This window comes from Elgaria multicarinata, chromosome 15 (assembly GCF_023053635.1).
Source record: "Elgaria multicarinata webbii isolate HBS135686 ecotype San Diego chromosome 15, rElgMul1.1.pri, whole genome shotgun sequence".
Lineage (NCBI taxonomy): Eukaryota > Metazoa > Chordata > Lepidosauria > Squamata > Anguidae > Elgaria > Elgaria multicarinata.
Window position 1 is genome coordinate 11,250,642 of NC_086185.1, and position 22,050 is coordinate 11,272,691.

The following is a 22,050-nucleotide window of genomic DNA, read 5'->3' on the forward strand; positions in this document are numbered from 1 at the left end:
CTTTTATGGTGCTTCTAGGCAGACAATTCCTAGCACTACTAATCAAAAGGGGGGAAACTATCACACCGGTGTCCCATGACTTCATAGCAACTAGTTTCAACACTCGCACATCAAGGAGATGTAGCTTTTGATGCATTTAGGATGTCTGTCATTTGATGCATTTAGGATGTCTGTCATTCCAGGCTCTAAAAATTAGGCTTGAAGACCAAACTGGGTGTGCATATCCAATCCTGTATAAAGCAGGGGAAAGGAGATTTAAGTCTCTTAAATTAAGAGCAAAAGGGTGCACCTTTCCATTCTTCAAGAGCAGTCTTACCCAACCTGATGCCCTCCGGATGTTTTGGACTAGCATGCCTGACCATTCGTTGTTCTGGCTGGGGTTGATGGGACTTGAAGTCCAAGGCATCCAAAGGCCACCAGGTGCAGGAAGCCTGCTGTAGTGGCTCACCTCTCTGCAGTCCATTTTGCGAGCTGGTTTATCCCTCTTAAGCAGGCTACATACTGAACAGCACCGAGCTGGAAGAAAGAAGCCTGTGGCAGAGGAGGGGTTAGGATTCAGTCTCCCACCCACCACCTATTTGGTGCTTTTCCTCTTAAAATCATGCTCTCTCCACATTATATGTGATTGGAGAAGACCTGTCTAACGTTTAGATATAGATAAGTTTTCTGTCTGTTCTCATTGTCAGTTATGTCAAGGAGATTTAAAATAGCAAGAGTTAAAACAGAACAAAAGATGGTAAACCATGCAAACAATCAAACCAGTTGGCCAAAAATGGGCTTAAATTAACAGGGCAGCAGTGGTTTTGAACCCACTCTGAAAACAATACTTCAGAATCCTGCAAATATGTGTTTAGAGCCCTGTCATGCCTGGTCAACACGTGCAGCAGAAGGTGGTGGTAGAATGAGCTGAACCACTTCAGACTACGGGTGTGGGGTACCACTTCTGAACATCCTTCCATGCTAACAAACAAATGCATCCACAAGATGTAGTGATGGCCACCAATCTGTATGGCTTTAAAAGGGGGTTGGATCAGTTCCTGAAGGCGAAGGCTCTCAATGGCTACTAGCCCTGATGGTTGTGTGCTATCTCCAGTATTCGAGGCAGTGAGCCTGTGTGCACCAGTTGCTGGGGAACATGGGTGGGAGGGTGCTGTTGCACCATGTTCTGCCTTGTTGGTCCATATATGGAATGTGTCATGGGTCCCAACAGTTGACGGTGCACTTCAATTCCACTATAAAGCAGTAGTGTGGCTCCTGCCTTTTATATACCACTTCCATACCACCTTCATAGTGGAATATCTGCTTGGTGTAGATGAGCCCTGGTTAACATGCTTGTTAACATACATATATCTGCAGACCTTCTTGGAAGGGTAAACCTCATGACTGCCTTGAGATTAAATATTAGCTTCCCGACATAAAAACTCCTTGGCCCTGTTCAGAAGGCACCTTAAACCGTGCCTTTTTGCTTTATTCACCATGGTTAAAGCCATGGTTTGAGGTGTCTTCCAAACCAGGCCTTTGTTTATGTTTTCCCACCCGACTGCTTTTATAATATGAAGGAATATACAGATACAGGTTGTTACAACGGAACTGTAGAAGTCAGAGAGAACATCTGCTCTCCTTCGACTGCTCCTGTCACTAGGAAACCAACGGCTGGTTTGGCCACTGTGTGAACGGAGTGCTGGACTAGATGGACCCTTGATCTGATCCAGCATGGCGCTTCTTACGTTCTTATGTCCCTGCATGTAGAAAACTAGGACATCAGGAAGAGAGGCTGTAGCCCAGCCCTTTGTCTTCTATGCGGGTGTTCTGACTGCAGGGAACTCCTAACAGAAGGGAGCGTTCAGGTTTGCAGTCTGAACGGGTCCTGTCTATTTTACCGCCTTTTTCTCCGGGCTTCCCTCTTCAACTTTAGCGGCCCGGCAGCAAACATCCCATCACAACCTCAGCTGTAAGAGCTGGCTGGCGTTTCTGCCTCTAGGTTCCTCTTTCGGCCTCTCCTCCTGCGTGCCAGGGAGCTCAGCGACCATATTTGGAACTCGTTCGCCTGTCGACTGACTTCACATCTGGTTGGTGGAGGATTCGGGTGTTTTCACTTGCCCTTATATGGGAAAGCTGCTGGGGGAGTCTGGGTTTCTGGCCTGAATCGGAAGCAGTGTGCTGCATTTCTGACGATGGGCTAATTTGCTTAAAGTCAGCCCCCATTTCTGCTGGTTTCCTAGTGACAGGAGCAGTCGAAGGAGAGCAGATGTTCTCTCTGACTTCTACAGTTCCGTTGTAACAACCTGTATCTGTATATTCCTTCATATTATAAAAGCAGTCGGGTGGGAAAACATAAACAAAGGCCTGGTTTGGAAGACACCTCAAACCATGGCTTTAACCATGGTGAATAAAGCAAAAAGGCACGGTTTAAGGTGCCTTCTGAACAGGGCCAAGGAGTTTTTATGTCGGGAAGCTAATATTTAATCTCAAGGCAGTCATGAGGTTTACCCTTCCAAGAAGGTCTGCAGATATATGTATGTTAACAAGCATGTTAACCAGGGCTCATCTACACCAAGCAGATATTCCACTATGAAGGTGGTATGGAAGTGGTATATAAAAGGCAGGAGCCACACTACTGCTTTATAGTGGAATTGAAGTGCACCGTCAACTGTTGGGACCCATGACACATTCCATATACTGCTTTCATACCACTTTCATAGTGTTATATCCTGATTGGTGTAGATGTGTCAATGGGCCCCAACAGGTGTCAGTGCACTTCAATATCACTATAAAGCAGTAGTGTGGCTCCTGCCTTTTATATACCGCTTTCATAGTGCAATATCCTGCTTGGTGTAGATTAAGCCCCAGTCTTGGGTGAATGGATAATATAGGTTCTATTCAGATGAACAAAGGCAACCAGGGTTCGAGACTCCAACTGTATGTCCTCTGCACTTAAACAGAACAGTTCTCGGTCAAGGTAACCCAAATCCTGCGCAAAGAAAATCGTGATGGTTCAACCTATACCAAGCAAATATGTTTCCCTTACCCTTCGTATTATCAAGACTGCCACCCGAGGAAGTTGATAATTTACTGGCATGAATTCTAGTTGATTAATCAATTCAAATTTGCATATATTTGCATAATATTTCCCCCCAAAGCATCCTTTCTTTGTTCTTCGATGATGCGGTCGTATGTTGCATCAGTCATCATCTTAGGAGGTGCAGGTCCCTTGCAAGAAGCCATCGTTCTTTGAGGGTTGTCTAAGCTTCAAACAATCCCTGCCGTCTGGGGTTCACACAACACGAGAAACCACAGGAAGCTGGGTGCCAGGCAAAAAAGGCATCTATACATGCCCGCCATGACGCACCTGCCCCTGCAGGTCAATTAAGCCACAGTGGGCTGCCTTGTCATGGGAACCAGGCCCATGTGCATGAGAGAGAGACAGAGTCCAGGTTTGCATGATCAGGGAAGGAAAATAAACCACCGTTGCTTATTATTCCACCTGGCATGCTGGTCATGTGCCACCAAATGATACAATTACCCATGCTGGGGGCAGTTGCTGTGTCCTCCAAACCCAGCTAGGGGATGCTGACTGGGTTTACAAATCACCCCATAACTCATGGCTTATTCTAGGGTTATGGGTGGTTTGTAAACCGCCCCCAACCTAACCAGGTTCAGACGACACGATAAAATTACCCATTGAGGGTAATTATGGTGTACACGGGGTGGGAAAAAGAGCCTGCGGGAGCTTATTTTCCTTCCCCGGTCTTGCAAACCCACCCGGTGCGTTGCTACATGTCCACCGTTGCTCCTGCTCTTAAAGCCTTACACGGCTTGGGACCGCAATACCTGATGGAACGCCTCTCCCGACATGAACCTACCCATACACTGTGCTCAACATCCAAGGTCCTCCTCCAGGTGCCTACTCCAAGGGAAGCTCGGAGGACGGCAACAAGAGAGAGGGCCTTTTCTGTGGTGGCCCCCCAAATTGTGGAACAATTTCCCTGACGAGGCCCGTCCGGCGCCGACATTGTCATCTTTTCGGCGCCAGGTCAAGACTTTTCTTTTCTCCCAGGCATTTAGCAATATGTAATTAGCCTGGGTTTGGTTTTGTATGTTTTTGTGGTTTAAAATTGTATGCTTTTTGTGCTTTTAAACTTTTGTATACTGTTTTTAAGCGTTTTTATCCTATGTAAACCACCCAGAGAGCTTTGGCTATGGGGCGGTATACAAATGTAATTAATAATAATAATAAAACAATAATGAGAAGCCCTCACTCCACCCTGCTAAACTGTGTGTAGGCCTTAATAAGGATCCGCTTGCAACGGCGGGTTTCCACTACTAGCAAATTGGCCTTCCTATTGCTGACTTGTTCATCTTCCTTGGTTCTAGATTAAAAAGAAGCAGCAGGACGTGCTCGGCTTCTTGGAAGCCAACAAGATCGAGTTTGAGGAGAAGGACATCGCAGCCAACGAAGAGAACCGCAAATGGATGCGAGAGAACGTCCCTGCAGATAGCCGGCCGGCCACTGGGAACCCTTTACCCCCTCGCATCTTCAACGGCAGCCGGTACCTCGGGGTGAGAGCCGAGCCTCCGTTCTCTGTCTTTTGGTGGGGTCCGTTGGGAATCTCTCTTGTGCAAGTCTTGAAGCTAGTGTTGAGAAGACACTTCACCCACCCACCCTCCGTATTAGACACCCCGTTTGCAGGGGTTGAAAGGCAAACATATTGTATAGGTTTTGGAACTGGGGGGGGGCACATCGTGGCAGCAAGCAGCAATGGTTTCTTCCTCTTTTCTCTCCTTTTTGGTATTTTTTTTAAAGTTGTCTTTCTGGTGCATGGGAGGACCCTGTGGCATTCATAAGCCAATGGGCATAGGACAAAACAGTAGCCCCCCAGCAACGCTTTCTCGGTCCTACCTATCTATGTCCTCAGGAGTGACCGGAGCAGGAGGTACCATTGTTGAGTTATGGCTTTAAAAGCTGATTAGTTATGGCACAGACTGGGTTTCTGGCACATAACCTTTTGTGTTAAGTCTCTTGTCTGGGCCTTCCAGAGACTAGCAGAGATTGCAGCGGTTCTCAGCCAAGTCAGCAAAGACGTTAATTAAGACAAAGATTCATGTAGGTTAAAATAAACCTTTTACTGGCAAATAAATATATAATTTAGTTATGGCAGTACAGATACAAATACTTACAAACGGTCAGTCAATACAGCTCACATCAAGTTGGGTAAGGGACATGGAAGTAGAGTGAACATGAAAACACATTTACTTTTATAGACAACCTATACATTGATGCAACTCCTTGTAACCCTTAATTGAAGACAATCAGTTAGACAATTATTCAATTATGACACTCAATGTCCAGGTGTAGAGTTGACCTTTAAGTTTCTGCTGAGTCCTCTGTTCCTCCAGATCCTCAGCAATTAACAAAGCAATGGAAAACATAACCAAGATCCATTCCAGGATCCAACAACCATGTCCTTACGCCGCCCCCGTTTGTTTAATAATAATAATAATAATAATAATAATAATAATAATAATAATAATTTATTTCTTGCCCGCCTCTCCATTTTGATCAAGGCACGGAACAACAATAAACAATAAAATATATAATACTCAAAATATAATATACATTGTTAAAAACATCCTAAAAACATTTTAAAAACATCTCACTGCGAAGGAGACATTTCTTGTCAATTGTGCTCGTTGTACACAAGTTTTGTGCTGCAAAGGGTGTTTCTATTTATGCATTGGTTTGCATTTTTTTTAATCCTGTCCTTCTTGTACTCAAAGTGTCTTCCAACACTGAACGCAGCGTACTTAAAAATAGGGGATCAGTAACAAGCAGAGCTGCAAGTTTTAATTTTACGCGTGTCATCCATCATTTCAAAGCACTTTAAGGTTGCCATCCTACACCCACCTTCCTGGGAGTAAGGCTTATTGAACTCTTGGGATTTATTTCTGAGTAGTCCTGTGTAGGATTGCGCTGTAAGCAATTCAAGGGGCTCCGCTGATTGGCGGAACTCTTACCAAGTAGCTAAGGCACATCCATGGTCTCCTGGAGAGAGGGAAGGCCCTTTGTTGAGAAGATGCCTAATGATTAATCAACTAAAGAAGCTGAGATCAGATGACAGCCCCTAATAATAAACACAATTAAAATTCCATTCCTGTAAGAAGCCGGACGCCTGTCCATTGATAGCCTTATCCACTAGCTAAGGACCACAGCGTGGGCGGTCCCCCCATGCCCAGAGCACCAGAGGATGGGCTTAAGGACACATGATGCAGCTGCCTTCTGGAAGCCAAGCAATTCTGGGTCTCCTGAATGCCTGGATGGGACCCCCACCTGGGAGCCCTATATATACTATTCTGAGTTCCATGATGGGATGTAGCTGCACTGAAGAAGGGCAAATAAATAAATGCCTCAGTCCTTGTGGAAATCCCCCCATCGGAACCGCCATTTTGCCATTGCTGTTGGCACCAATAGCAGCTTCGGGAGAGGACATCTTTCGTAGGGGTGAAGCATGGAAGGAAAGGGTTAACCCTCCTCCAGCCATCCCGCAGTCCTGATCTGGATCACACACACACACACACCGGTCTGCTGTTTAAAACACACACACACACAAATGTAATTTGGCTCTTGGTGGGTGACATTGGAGAGAGCTCAAACGGAGAGAGATTCAGACTGTTTTCTCAGTAGGTCAATACCTTAGAAGCCACACTAAGCCCACAAAATTAACATTTTATAATCTTCAAGTCCACCCTCCAAAAAACCTCTTTAGCCCTGATCCCCATTCTTAGGTAAAGCCTAAATACATACCATTGAATCACATGTGTGATGTGTGGCAGTGCGTGGCACGGAGGTTCTGAACTGTGACATGCTGGAGGTTCTGAGCTATGAGAAGAACTTTGTACACTGGAGGTTCTGAGCTATGTGAAGAACTGCAGCAGGATATATAAGCACAGCTGGGGCGTTGTGGGGGGGAGTAGCTGGAAGGGGGTATCCCAGAGAGGCGGCCAGGTGGCTCACTGGCACACGCAAAGGCCTCAGATAAGTCCCACAGGTTGGGAGGCAGGTGAGCAGGGGCAGAGCGGCTTGGAGGGAGGGAGATGTTCAATAGACTCCAAGTCAGCCTCGTGCCCAGATTTTCCAGGAGCCCTTGGAAAAGCCAGAAAAGTATGATACTGAGCAATAAAGTACTGGCACGCAGATGGTCTGTGCGAGTCAAGCTGGTTACTTTATAAACACCTTGGGACAAGGGACTTGTCTCCTTCACTTATGTTATGCACAAAGCGCCATGTATGTTGACAGTAAATAAATACGAATAAAGCAACTGTCCCCTTCAGGATCTGGAGAAAGGCCACTTTGTTGAGCTTTGGTGACGTCTCTTCCGGTCCAGAAATCTGCAGGTCCATTGAAAGGCTTTGCAGTTTTAATTTTAAACCATGGGGTGGTTTCCCTGTCTTTGGAACAGGGCATAGCAGTGGAGGAACTCCACCTCCCATCAGCCCCAGCCAGCAGGGCCAATGTTTGGGGATGATGGGAGTTGTCGTTCAGCAGCATTCTAAAGCGCCACGCTTTAGAACAGTGGTTCCCAAAGTGGGCAGTCCTGCCCCCTTGGGGGCAGTGGGATTGCCTAGGGGGGTGCTAAGAGGTGGTCTTTTCCAAACCAGGAGTTTTGGTTACAGAAGGAAATTTCTGATCGCTCTCCTGCACTATGGAGAGGGGTTCAGAAGCTCCTGGTTGCATTTCCAACGTCATATTTGGTGGGATGTGGTTTTAGCGTGGTCTGCCTACTTCTCTCAAAGCAAAGAAATCGACTCTAGATTACTAAACGTGGTGATTTAAGACTCGTGTTAAGTGACTTTAAACCAGACATTGGGAAACTGGTATCCCTTCATCACATTAGGAATTTACAGAATAGTGAGGTACTCTACCCTAGTTACTAAACGTGATATCTAATATTCTTGCTAAATGACTATCAGACTTTGAAAACATGATATCACTGGATCAAGTTCATCAATTAGGTTTAATTGAATAAACTGAAAAAATGTAATTGGATTTTGAATAAATATTCAATTAATTGTTGCTGTTTTGAATTTTATTGTTATTATCTTCCTTAGTGGGTCGTTGAAAACCACTGTTCTGAATAATGATTTTTATAGGGTAGGGGGCACTGGGCATGAGTTTGTGGAACCAAGGGGGCAGTGACCTGAAAAAGTTTGGGAACTGCTTTAGAATATTGCTTCAGTATGCCAGCGTCCTCTGCTGATTTGGAGCTTTCTGGCTGATCCATCTTTCTGCTCCTGACCGCTTTAGCTGCCCTGCTTCTGCCTTGCCGACATGTGGAACGCTTTGCCCTTAATGGCTGCTCCCTCGCCTGCTTCACGTCACGGGGAGCTGTGCGACGGAGCGTTCCGTCCTTGCGCACTTCATCGGAGACCCTTTTCTCTGAAGAAATCCCCCATTCAAGCGCCGGGCTGATTGCATCACAATGGACGAGGGGAGCTAAAAATGCAGAACTGCCTGGAGATTTCCTGGAAAAGGGGGGAAGTTGGAAACGTCTCCTGACTCTCCTGTGTTAATCAGCATTTTGTTTGTTGCAGTTGCAAAAGCGACTGACTTCCTCTTGTCTGCGTTTTGACAGTGCGCTGGTCAAGCACAGAATCCTCTTGATTTGGTGCAGTAATGTAATATATCGAACTCTACAAAGGAAATGCACAGCACATATCTAACGGAAGCAGGATGTGTGATCGGAGTGGTTTATTTTCTGTCCATCTTCTCCCTCTATGTTATCGTTATGTGTTTAGGGCACCAGCTGTCATTAGCATATTTTGGTGGATTTTTTAAATTATTATTATTCCCTTCAGTGTTTGCATAAACAATTGCACAAACTTGAAATTCCTTCAAAACGCATTAGAACCAGTCGCCCTGCGGTGCTGAAATACATGTGTTCCCCTCTGATTTTGGCTTTACGATTCAGTTAGTTTACATTTTTATCATTTAGACCTAGATAAGTTGGTTTTCTCCTTACTTTTTTTAAAACGATGCTGATTTATAAAGTCAAAACAGTGATTTAAGAATACAGTACAGAAAGACAAGCTTTTCAGTTTTGCAGGGGCAAGAAATAGCACGCTCACTCTGCAGTGAGCACTCTTAGGGGCGTCAAAGATCAGCGTACCCTGCTTCTCCCCCTTGGTAGGCACCCTGGTGCCCTCCAGATAATTTGGACTACCAGTCCTATAATCCCTGACCATTGGCCATGCTGGCTGGGTCTGATGGGAGTTGTAGTTCGAAACAGCTGGAGGGCACCAGGCTGCCTGTCTCTTTGGCCAGGTGACCAGTTGCTAATAGCCACCAGCCAGTCCTTGCAGGTCCTTAGGGAGGAAAAATAAATAAGAACTTAAAGACCCTTGTGATGCCGTTGTCGTAGATTCAGAAACCTACCATCCTGGCACTGTGTTCGAGCCGTGTCAGAAATAGCGGAGCGATATTTGGGGACCAGGAGATTTGCAGACATTGGTTTATCTCTACACCAAACTTTTCGGTTTGTTTGATCCGGGGAGAAAATAAATGTTTTTGTTTGTTTGTTTGTTTTAAAATGCCTGTCCTGCCTCTTCATGTGTTCGAAGGTAGCCTTCCAGCAATGCAGTTTTATAGCACACAAACGTTTAAATATATTTATTTTATTTATTTATTATATTTATATCCCTCCTTCTTTCCTCTAAGGAACCCAAGGCGGCATACATCCTCTCCTCTCCATTTTATCCACACAACAACAACCCTGTGAGGTGGGTTGGGCTGAGAGTCTGTGGCTGGCCCAAAGTCGCCCAGTGGGTTTCCATGGCTGAGTGGGGGACTAGAACCCGGATCTCCCGACTCCCAGCCCAACACTCTGGCCACTACACCACACTGGCTCTCTTTTATTGTTATTGATATCTAACAATACAAAACTACGCAGCATCAGAAAATGCCCCTAGTTAATAAAATTTAAATAGGTTACATTTCCCTGGGGCAAATTGAAACTAGTCATCCTCCAGTGTTCAAATACTTTCAGAAATCCAGTTCATTACCACCTCAGAGCCAAACGTGGTCTTTAGCTCAGTGGTAGAACCCTATGCTTAGCATGCAGAAGGACCCAGGTTCAATCCCTGGTATCTCCAGGTAGGGCAGGAAAGAACACCTGCCTGAAAACTTGGAGACCCGCTGTTAGTCAGTGCCAACAATACTGGTCTAGATGGAGCAGTGGTCTGACTCAGTCAGTATATGGCAGCTGCCTACGTCCCTGTGTGTGGTGTGTATAACCGAACGTCCCAAAGCTAATCATTCCACAACTGTGGGACCAGCACCAAAAAGGCCCCGCTCTGTGCTACAGAGATCCTTGCTTTTTATTTAGAGAGGAGACCATGTCAATAGGTAGGGGATTTCCTATGAGGACAGAAGCTCTCTAAGATAAAGCCCCAGGGCCTTGGTGGGAGACAAACTGGGAATCCCTTGTATGCTGCCTTGAGTTCCACAGGATATAAATAAAGAATAAAATATTGTGACCATCACAATCTGGGACCTATATGACTCCCCAACTCTCCCAGCACCCCACCTATGGCTATGATGTTAATCTTTTTCTCTTTCTCTCCTTTCCCTGCTCCAAAAGGATTATGATGATTTCTTTGAAGCTAGAGAGAATAATGCCGTATACGCTTTTCTAGGCCTGACTCCCCCACCTGGTTCAAAGGTATGTATGGCCCTAATTTCATCTTAATGCCTGCTGTTTACTTGTTAAAATATTTTGCAGCTGCCTTCATCCTTGCTGATATCAATGCCGCGTGCAAGAATATTGTCAATGGTTTAATATGTTTTTAGCTGGGTAGATTATTTATTGTTTCATACTGTTTGATTTTATCTGTCGATCTCAACGATACAGGGCAGGATTACAAATGTTTTAATAAATAAATAAATATTGGAGACTTCAGATCTAACACCAGAATTCTGTGTATTTGCAGAAAGTAAAGCAATGTGCTTAACAACTATCCGGTCTCTTCCTTTCATATAAAGGAGGCGCAGAGAACCCGATCCGGATAATGAATTTGGGAGAGGTTTTTTTTAACCCTTTCCTCCCCGTGATGTTTTCCCACCCAAACCCGCTCTCCTCCTTTATGTTGCTGTTTCTCCTCCTGAAAGTGCTGTTTTCCGCTGATAACTCCTTTGGTGGGCAAACAGCGGAGGGAGTAAAGGATTAACCGTCCTCTTCCCCTACACCTCTGTCCCAATCTGGGCTGGGCTCCCCTTCTGTAAAAGGAAGAGAGTAGACAGTAATCTGTGTAAGGACAAAAGAATGGCAAAATGCATCAACAGCGGGGAGGGGTGGGTGGGAGAAGACATTTTAGCGATCCCAACTTGAAAGCGTTTGTTGCAAAGCCGAACCTTTTTACAGAGAAATGTATGAACATCCATTGAACGTGGAACCCTGTGTTGCTGCTTTGTGATAGATTTTTGCCCTGGGTACTTTGCAGACCTGTTTTGTGTAGCTGTCCAGGCTAGTTAAGCCTTGGATGGCTGTGAGGAGCCTTGAAATGGGCACCTCTTCTGTGACATTTATAGGATGAGACAAGATTTGCTTACCAGTCAAGCACTCTTTCAAGCAAATACTTTAGCATCCCTGAACTGCTTCCCAAATGTAATGGTGTTAGACTTCTCCCCAATGCCCTCTGTGTATTTGATTGCTTGAGTCTTAAGATTATTGCCTTAACATTCATTGGTCCCTTGAATTTGAAGGGGGGAGGGAAGGGGAAAAATTAAAAAATATTTAGCATTTGGATTCTGAAACTTTGCTGAGTTTCTTTGGTTGTTGTTTTAGCTTTTTGGCACATGGTGTCATTTCGGCTTTAATATATCTCTTCACAACGACCCAGAGAGGAGGGCCACTTTTGTCTCTCTTTTTCAGAAGAGGGATTGACAAAGAGAATTTCTGCCTTTTTCCAAAATCCAACCGGTTTATCCATTGCAAAGATCCCCATCCTTTTTGCCTCTGGGGACACATCTGGAATATTGAGAGAACGTCCTGGATGCTCTCACGAAATGCCTGCTATGGTGGATTTACCCATTCATAAAATGGGTGCCACAGTAGGCATGGCCATGAAGAACGTCCGAAGAGCCATGCTGGATCACTCTAAGCTCTCTTTATCTTCCAAAATCCATATTAGACCAACTAAAAGATCACAAAAAAATATGCAAGCCTTCGGTAACCAGGCAAGCAATCAGTGTCTGAATGTTCAGTGTCCCAAAATGGAATGGGGCAGGTAGGGGTCTACAGACAATTCAGTTAGGCTCTAGCAGGTTACAGCCTGGACTTGGAGCTGCCCTACGGTTGGTTGGAGCAAGGAAGTGAGAAATATTGGATCTCAAATCCAGCTGTTTCTCAAAACTGTCTCCATTCTGGGTGAAGCACACCCACTCTTTGTATCGGTGGACTGCAGAGAGAAATTAGGCAGTCTCTGTATTAATACAACTGGAGTTAATTTTAGATATTACGCTAGGTTAAAGGGGGGTGGGAGTCAGTTGAAGCCAACTTGGGTAGCATAACCTAGTAGTTTGAATTTTATTATTAAGGCAACCCAACATGGGTTTTAGCCAAATACAAGATCACAGTCATGATATACAAACATTACATTACATTATCGCATTGTATTGAACTTCAAATAGTTACATATAAAACACCATATACGGTGCTGGGATTTTTACCAACAATCTTCGTTATCATCAAGTCTTTCCTAATTTTTGCCGCTTTCACCGCAAAACAAGCCAGGTTTAACCAGATGGATTTCGCAGTATCTGTGAATAGGTAACCAATTTTATCCAGATCTGTATAATGAGTGATTGAAGCCAGAAATCATGCTAGATGTTTATCCCTCGGGGTGTTGTATAGAACCTAGTAGTTGGAGATGAGCCCTCAAAGAATAAAGTCCCTGGCAAAGACCCAATGTCTGGTGCTGTGTCCACAGAGTAGCACTGTGTTCGCACACAGTGTGTCCTAGGGCCATTTGATGATAAACTGAGATCAGTAGCAATTCTGCCATTTATATAATGTGGCTTTGTTGTTTGCTCAAGTTCCACCACAATCTTTTCTTTTTCTCCTTTCTTGTCTGGTTCCAGCAGCCATCAAAACAAACACACGTGTCCAAATTGTCAATGTTTTGATTGATAAACAAAAAACTAACCCTAATGCTTTATTCATTGCTGATGATGTTGATCTTGTTGTTGCAGGAAGCAGAAGCGCTAGCAAAGCAAGAAGCATGAATTCCACCCCCACCCCAGCTTAAAGCCTTACATATTCTGCAAAGGGAAATTTCCACGGCTTTTTATACAATAGCAAAATTGTCTTACGCTTCAAGAAAAATCGTTTCGTTGTTTTTTTCTAAAATGCTGATTGCTGTGCACAGCATTCCACCAGACATGATTATAAGACGGAGCGCCAAGTGAAAACACAAATGTGCCACCAGGACCATGTCATTAAATGAAGCATTTAGAAATTGTTGATATTTTTCCTCCCGTCACCCAAGTGGTGTAATCTGCTTTTTTGGCAGTGACATAGGTTTTTTCTGTAAACTTACAAAACAATGTATTTTACTATTAATAATGCAGATATATAGTTATAGATGTAGATACAACTGTTTAAACAAAGAACCGTAGCAGCGAAAGCGTCTATTAAAAACACACAAAAAAGTGCCTGAACTGCCTCAAAAACATTACTGAAAAATAACAAAATACCATAATGTTAATGTCTTTTGAAAATTACAATTTATTTTTCATTTTTTTTCAACTACAAAAAAGTTATGATGTAGTGTAATGATAATTGTAATAACTTGCTGTGGTTAGGGTATTTCTTCATTTGTAGGATGGATGTTGAAACAGTCTATTGTAATTTTGTAGAACGTGGCATCCCAGAAAATGCCACGAGAGTCTCATTGACGTGACCAATGTGGGGACCCTCCCACAAAGCATAGATTTGATCATGGCATAACGTAGCTGCCTCTTGGGAACTGAAATACACCAACGTATACAAAACTTCAGTGCATCATGGTGAAATGTACATGAATGACCACGTGGTGTTACAGATAAGCCAAATTTCTGTAAAATTTGAAGGCTTTCATGTTATGGTGTGCGTGTGTGTTTTTGGAGGGGAATCCATTCCACTGTGTTTGTGTTCATTTTAGATGTTATAAAGCATGATCAAGCAATTGCTAGCTGGAGTAGTACTCATTCCGAGTAACTGAACTTCTCAAACTTTGCTGCTGTGTAGGAAAAGATATGTTGACAGCACCAAGGGCCATATTGTAAAGTGGTCAATGTGGATTTTCAGTGCCAGCAAGCTGCTTTCAGCAGCCTGTAGACCGTCTTGTTGGAAGCTGTACTGTCGATTTCAGTACGTGGAATATTGACCTGTTTTCATACCATGGGCAAGAACCTATTCTTGGAGGCTCAAAGGGCCTCATCAAGGACTGTGGTCACAAAGTCATCTTGAAAAGTGATTCCCCAACCTGGCGTCCTCCAGATGTGTTGGACTACAAGTTCAGATGTCCCACAGTGGATTAAATAAGCCATGATGGTTTATTTAACCCGTGATGGCTCTACGTGTTGTCTGTGAGCTCTTTTCCCACCCACGGTGGCTTATTTCCCCCAAAATAAGAAACTCTGATAACCCACGGAGTACAATAATGGTTATTTAAGCCATCATGGGTTAGCGTGTCGTCTGTCGCGCAGAGTGGGTCAAGTTGCTTGCCTACAGAGTTGCTCGGCAAGAGTGACCAAAATCACTGCTGCCACTCTGCTCCCCTCAGTCAGTCTCTGTTTCCGAAATCATCCCTGCAACAGATTGAGCTGCGTAGCTGTGCATTTTCACTGTGCATCTGGAGTCTCTGTGCCAGGTAGTAGGAAGTCATCTTTTTCCCCACTTCAGTGCAGTAGCATCTGGTAACACTTCAACTCTAACCGCATTTCCAAGAAAATGGCATTAAGGCCGAGGAGTGGATTATTCCTATGTGAAAGTCAATGCACTGCCATAGGAAAATTATACTGTGGCCAGTTCAAGTTGTGGCCCACATGGTGGATTTACAAGGATGTGCCTTTTAAGGTTCCTGCATGCAGTTTAGGAATTTCAGACATCGTTAATTTGTATGCTTAGAAATTTCAGTCGATCATGTTTCGGGGTGCTTTGACAAGTGGCTTAGAGAAAACACTTATTAACTAACAATGCTGTTTTAGGATTTGTGAATATAGCTCTTAAGAGCCCAATTTGGGGAAACAACTTTTTGCCATTTGGAGAAACAGCTTTTCGCCATACTGGTCTAGCTGTTGAATTGGCACAAGTGGGTGGCGTGTATTGTGTGACGGATCAAGATTCAGGGGTTCCCAAGCCTTCCGTTACCAACCTGACTCGTGGCCTCTCCCAAACACAAATATTAGGTGAGAGGTAGAGGGGACCCTTGCTTGTTTGAGAGACTCCGTAATCTGGCAGCTGTTGGGCCATCACAGCAGAGATGCACATTCCTGGAAGCAATCTTGGCTATTCCTAGAGTAATTTACCTAGAAAAGCACCCTAGAAGGAATCTCCTAATTCCTTCCTTTGGCTTTCCTTTTCTCATCTCTATAACCAAAAGGGAAATCTTGGGAATAACTTGTTGATTATCTCTCACTGTATTGTTGCAATAAAGCAGTTTCAAGTGCTTTGCAAATAGTTTGTGCTTGGTGTATGTGTTTTTAATACCTCTCTCTTTAAAAAACCCCAACTATTTATGTCTTCAGAACCCTTTCACAAGCAGCAGCTGCATATTTGGTTAATGCCACCTTCCCCGACCTGGGGACTACAGTTCCCGTCATTGATGCCCCATCAGGCTGGGGAAGGCGGAGTTGAAACATAGTTGTAAAATATTGAGACTTTCCTGGTGAGATGCAGCAACTGCTTGGTATCTCACCACAATGGAGCGAGAGGCAGGTGAACAAGCAGGTTGCAATAGTGAAGATGAGGAGCTGCTCCAGAGGGCTCTTGTCAGTGGTCCCCCTATGAAGGTGTGTGTCCTTGGTGGCAGCCCAATGATGCCTACCCTTGGCACTAGCCCTGTGCCTGACTTTGACCTTGGTCTTTCTGTGGCTCTGCTATGCCATGCAATTTATCATTTACATTTTGTGACCGACAGAAGGAAAGAGCTCTCTATTATCTCTAGGTGGGCTTGCAGATTCAAGTAGCAAGTAACGGTACTTGGAGGTCTGATAATGTTTACTGGGGAAAAGCATTGTGCACTAAACAGCATTGATGGCAGCTTTAGGGAACAATCCAGCAATAGGTGTCCAGTCCTCGCAGAGATGGTAAACCTGTATCTGAGCTGCCCTTACGTAGCTCAGATGTAGGTGGCAACTCATGTGATTGAATGTCCCTCCATACAAAAATAGCACCACTGGCAGCAGTATTATAATGTAATTTATTGTGTGACCATGAGTTGTGACAATATCATGCAAATAAAATTCCTGAACATTGAAATCTAGCATGTCATGGAAAAAGATAGAGACCTTCTAGATTTCTGTGTGGAAGGATTTTTTTTTATATATAAAAAAAAGGCACATTCAGTCATAAGAACCCCCACCTGCAGTTTGAAAAAGTAACCGGCTCGATGTATGTTTACCATCGTAGTGAGAACTAAGTGAAGATCTACTTTGCAAATCTCAAAATCAAAATTACTTTTTTGAGTTTTGACAAAATTTGTAGTCCGAAGCCTTTAATTTTAAACCCTACTTTGCTCCCCTAAATTACGAACTTTTTTTGGTATTATCTTTTTTTCTTAGCAATCAATTCTTAACAGTCTTGGTCTTTGAAATGCTGTTTTATTTACGCCGGTCTTCCTTGTTTTTAATGGTTTGGTTTTTAATTTTGAAATACCTCTTCTCCACTCCACCCCCGGCCATCCAACAAACACACACACTTTGTGATCATTCTGTGGTTGGAGAATCCCGTCACAGTATGCTCTGGTTTCCTTTTTTAAAAATATATATCATGAGATTTGCAGATTTCTTAGTAGGGGTTGGGTTTTGGTTTTGGTCTTTCTGTTTAGTTAGTCTCATGTAATCAACACACAGCAACAAAATCCAAATTCCAGAAATTTGTAGTTAGAACTGCACATCTGGCTGTGTGTTCACTGCTGTTTCATGTTACAACAGTGTGCATTTCGTAATAAGAGTTTGTACTTGACGCACTCAAACTGTTATTTGTAACGTGTGACATTGCTCCATTCAAGCAGTGGTTCTTCATCCTTTCCATACCCACAGAGAAGGCCCATGGGACTCCAGTGCAGTGATCTTCACCACTGAGATTACCGGGGGGGGGGGGGCTTTCCTAGTCCATGAGGGGTGCCTCCTCTCCCACCCTCACCAGGTCAAGTGGTGATGTTCTGCACCAGACCCGGCTGAAGGCCTTTGGGGGTCTCTCCTCCCCAACTGGGTTCCCTCCACATGTGCTGGAATACAAATCCTATCATTCTCGCTGTGGAGTTAATGGAAGTTGAAGTTGTAGTCCTACACATCTGGTGGACACCAGGATAGAGAAGGTTGCTCTAACGTTCCTTTTTTCATCGATGAATACAGTAAGCTCTCGCTAATTTTCTGAAGGAGGCCATGTTGAACATTGTTTCATAGGGAAGAAAGTGTACCACCAGGAGCAAACGTTATGGAAACAATCACTTGTGCAACTAAAGTATTTGGGGTTTTCATGGTGACCTGTTGACACACAGAACTCGCAAATTTTATCTGAGCAAAAAACACAAACAATTAAGTAGTTTCGTTTGAAATCTACGGTGAGCCACATCTTCAGATAGTAATCCTTTCCCGTGCCACTTTGTCTATAGCTGCCATCTTCAGGAACTTTTGAACTTCTTCATTCTCCGTCGCTTCGTATAGCATCTCAAAATCCTAGGACGAATGCAAACGGCATGGGATCGGGAAGCCGACAAAACCGTGTTCGGTAATCACAGGCATTACGGTACAGTGGTTATAGTGCCTGACCTGAACCTGGGTGACTTGGATTCAAATCGCCATTAAATTACAAAGTTTGCTATATTGGTTTAATTTGGTGTTTGATAGTGATTGGACTAACTATCTTGGAGCCTAATTTACCTCCCAGGGTGGTTGTAAGTATAAAGGGGTGTGTGTGTGTGTGTGTGTATGTATGTGTGTGTGTGTGTATGTGTGTGTGTGTATATATATATATATATATATATATATATATATATATATATACTGTCCTGATAAAGGATGGGATAAAAAAATAGCTCAACCTCCCTTCCATTTCATGGGGCTAAGGAAGCCTGTAGTCATCTGTGTAGAGTACTCAGTGGGGATGGCTTTATATTCACACTAAGAGGTGGGCAGATTGCCCTATTTGAGAATGCTTCGTCCTCCACTAGAACCAGTTGCGAGGTTATTTATTGTTCACACAACTGCTGAAATCTAGACGGGTTGTAGTCACTATGCTACACTAAAGGTGCCATCCTCTGCAAGTGTAGACCGACAGGCCTACAACTCCTAGCATTCCCCAGCAAGACTGAACATACACAGACCTTGAGTCTAACTCAAGGTCAAATTACACACCAGGCTTCCCCACGATGGTGCCCTCCAGATGTGTTGGACTACAACACCCATCATTCCCAGCCAGCATGGCCATTGGTTGCATTTAGAAGCAGCAGCAGCAGCAAAATGCTAAGCACTAAAGTATCAATTAAAAGCAATTTGGAGCAAAACACTCATCAGGGTAGGGGCCATACATATGTGCCTAGGGAGTTCCATGAACATGGGGCCACCACTGAAAATACCTTGTCTGTAGTGCAGGGGTGGGGAACTTTTCCAGCTTGAGGAGGCCTGCATCACAGTAGTGGGAGGGGCCAAAGGCAAAAGGGGTGGGGCCAAAATACAAAAAATCCCAGCATGCTGTAGGTTAAAGGACTTCCTGCCAGTAACTAAGCCTTAGGAAAGGCATTTCAGCCATCCAGAATGAGGGGGGTGGGGTGGACTTAACAAAAGCCAGGAGACCACTAGACAATTGGGGGAAAGAGTAAGGGGACATGGTTGCCAGGGGAACCCCAGAGGGCAGGATTTGGTCCCTGGACCTGAGGCTCCCCACCCTGCTTCAGTCCCTGCCAGTCTTAATGGTGGGCTCATGAGTAGGGCCTCCAAAGGCTGATCTTGAGGCTCACGTGGGAACAGTGTTGATGTCCGTTCAGACTTCTGTATAAAAATACGTTAATGGGATGAGATACCTTAGCTAGGGTGACCCTATGGAAAGGAGGACAGGGCTCCTGTATCTTTAACAGTTGTATAGAAAAGGGAATTTCAGCAGGTGTCATTTGTAAGCATGCAGCACCAGGTGGAATTCCTTCATCACAACAGTTACAGCTGCAGGAGCCCTGCCCTCTTGGCCAGATACAAAAGAGGGCAGGGCTCCTGCAGCTTTAGCTGTTGTGATGAAGAGGGAATTTCACCCGGTGCTGCATGCATACAAAAGCCACCTGCTGAAATACCTTCTTCTATACATCTGCTAAAGACTTTATTTCTTATTAATTAATTTATTTAACAACAGTTAAAGCTGCAGGAGCCCTGCCCTCTTTTGTATCTGGTCACTCTAGCTAAAGAGGACATGGTTCCCGCGGCTTTAACAGTTGGGATGAAGAGGGAATTTTACCCGGTGCTGCATGCATACAAAAGACACCTGCTGAAATACCGTCTTCTATACATCTGCTAAAGATTATTTATTTATTTATTTATTACATTTTTATACCGCCCAATAGCCAAAGCTCTCTGGGCGGTTCACAGGAGCCCGGTCCTCCTTTCCATAGAGTCACCCTACCTTCGCTTTTTTATATTTTATGCTTTTAATATCTCTGACTCCTCTTACCCCGCAGTACTCTTCTCCATTAAATATCTGCGGTGGAACCGCATCAGGCTTGCCAGTTTTGTCTCTCATCTCCTGCAGCAACCGTTCACTGGTGGAGACATCCACCAGCTGGTACTTTACGCGGCTCCCATCCAGGACGTGGAGGACCTGGGTCTGCTGCCGCTTCACCTAGGCGGGCACACAAACATCCATCTTGAACTGGGGTGGGTTGGTGGGGGAGTTGGGTGGAAGGACGTCCAGGTGGCCTTGGATCTCAGAACCGCTCTTAAATTTTAAAAAACTCCTGGATGCCTTTGGCAACAGACCCATGGCGTGGCTTCGCTCCTCTGCTAGGGTAGCTTCCAGGGTTGGTTAGGGGAAGGAAAGGAAAGGAACCTCTCGTGCAAGTACTGAGTCATTACTGACTCTTGGAGGGACGCCAACTTTTTTTGGCAGGCCTTATAGCGGGGTGGTTTGCAGTTGCCTTCCCCGGCCGTTATTACCTTTCCCCCAGCCAACTGGGTACTCATTTTACCGACCTCGGGGGGATGGAAGGCTGAGTCGACCCGAGCCGGCTGCCTGAAACCAGCTTCCGCTGGGATCGAACTCAGGCCGTGCGGACAGTTTCAGCTGCAGAAACTGCTGCTTTACCGCTCTGCGCCACAGGAAACCTCTTATTATACACAATATGGCACAATAGGCTCAATCAGCCTACCCCCCCCCCCACCAACATACCCACACCCAGATGTATTGGACCACAAACCCCATCATCCCCAGCCAGTGTGGGGATGATGGGAACTGTAGTCCAGCACATCTGGTGTAAATCGCCCTCCACTCCCCCCAAAGCGCCAAGTCCCCTCTTCTCCATCATTTGATGCTCAGGACCCATAGAATTGAATGGGAGTCTCGGTGTGTGTGGGGGGGTGCAGACTGGTCCCCAACCCCCCCCCCCAAAAAGATCTCCTCCTTCCCTCACCTCCCTGGATCCCGTGACGCTGGTGTAATAGACCCGAATGGTGGCCATGCTAGCCCCAATCCCTCAGCACCCACGTCCCTTCGTTCTCCTCCCCACTTAATCCGCCCGCCCGAGCCACTCTCTTCGCAGTTGCTATGGAAACTCAACCGCTGGCACCGCTGGCGTTTTCCGCCCGCCTCCCTCTTCAAATCGTTCATTTTCGCCGTGCTTTCGGAATGGCTCGATAGAGCTGTCACTCAAAGGGATACGCCCTCCTCCGCGGCTCTTCCTTTCCTTTCCTTTGCCTGGCCGTTGCTCCCCGGCGCCCCCTTCAGGCTTGTTAAGGAATGGTACAAAGTCATTTGTGAAAACGAAAACGTTGCGGGAGGGCGCAGGGCTGTGCTTGGATGCGCTTCTTCCCCCATCGCTGCAGCAACCTTAAACCAGTGGAAGCTGGTGACTCCGATGTCAGTGGGGCTGCGAATGCACTTGGGGTTTCAGTCTGAACCAGGCTGAAAGCTAAAGGAGTTATCCAAAGTGCTGAACGTATTTGGCGGAAGAGCTTACATTACCCTGGAGAAGATGCTGATGCTAGGGAAAGTGGAAGGCAAAAGGAAGCAGGGGGGTGGACTCGATGGCCTTGTAGGCCCCTTCCAACTCTGCTATTCTATGATTCTATGAAGAGGGGCCGACCAAGGGCAAGATGGATGGATGATATTCTGGAGGTGACGGACTCGACCTTGGGGGAGCTAGGGGAGGCGACGGCCGACAGAAAGCTCTGGCGTGGGCTGGTCCATGAAGTCACGAAGAGTCGGAAACGACTGAACGAATAAACAGCAACAACAGCCTTTAGTAGTTGCATGATCCAGGCAGAAATTCATCAGGTGCAGCTTACCCCATCACTGTGTAGCTTTGCCAGAAAAAGAACATCCCACCTCTGGGAACCATAGTTGGTTCCAAACAACATTCACTAAAACAAACCAGCATAGCAACTGCAGTTTGCTGATCACCTGAACTGGGCCTCAGTCTGGAAGATGGTGGCCAAACTCTAACACCACAGGTGGCATTGCCTTGAGGCATGGAGTCAGGACTACACAGCAAAACTGTAGGAAGGCACATGTGCTGCTTTAGTGGACCCTGTAACCCCCTTGAATTCAGAAGCTGCAGGAGAAGATATTGTTGTAAAATTGGGCCCTTCTTTTT

General features: G+C 45.2%; 2 protein-coding genes across 2 annotated transcripts in view; one reads left to right on the forward strand and one right to left on the reverse strand.

The window, feature by feature from the left end:
* Positions 1–14,104, forward strand: part of SH3BGRL (SH3 domain binding glutamate rich protein like) — a 35,713-nt gene extending 21,609 nt beyond the window's left edge. Inside the window, exons 2-4 of the mRNA XM_063141645.1 lie at positions 4,375–4,560; positions 10,635–10,715; positions 13,244–14,104. Coding sequence (XP_062997715.1) covers positions 4,375–4,560; positions 10,635–10,715; positions 13,244–13,276 — 300 coding nt within the window. The 3' untranslated portion in view covers positions 13,277–14,104. The remainder of the gene's footprint in view (positions 1–4,374; positions 4,561–10,634; positions 10,716–13,243) is intronic.
* Positions 14,105–17,833: 3,729 nt separating this feature from the next.
* LOC134409344 (SH3 domain-binding glutamic acid-rich-like protein 3) lies at positions 17,834–20,916 on the reverse strand. Its single transcript, XM_063142056.1, has 3 exons — positions 20,869–20,916; positions 19,914–20,081; positions 17,834–17,935 (listed from the first exon to the last, which is right to left on the reverse strand). The coding sequence occupies exons 1-3, from the start codon at positions 20,914–20,916 to the stop codon at positions 17,834–17,836; spliced, it is 318 nt and encodes a 105-aa protein (XP_062998126.1).
* Between the last annotated feature and the right edge of the window lie 1,134 nt (positions 20,917–22,050).

What these genes read in the sequence shown, in the direction of transcription:
- LOC134409344 (XM_063142056.1), bottom strand. Translation starts at nt 20,916, where the DNA reads ATGGCCACCATTCGGGTCTATTACACCAGCGTCACGGGATCCAGGGAG. An exon ending in GCGTCACGGGATCCAGGGAG is followed by an intron (nt 20,082 to 20,868) that starts GTGAGGGAAGGA and finishes GTGCCCGCCTAG; the next exon opens with GTGAAGCGGCAGCAGACCCA. An exon ending in ATGGAGAAGAGTACTGCGGG is followed by an intron (nt 17,936 to 19,913) that starts GTAAGAGGAGTC and finishes CATTCGTCCTAG; the next exon opens with GATTTTGAGATGCTATACGA.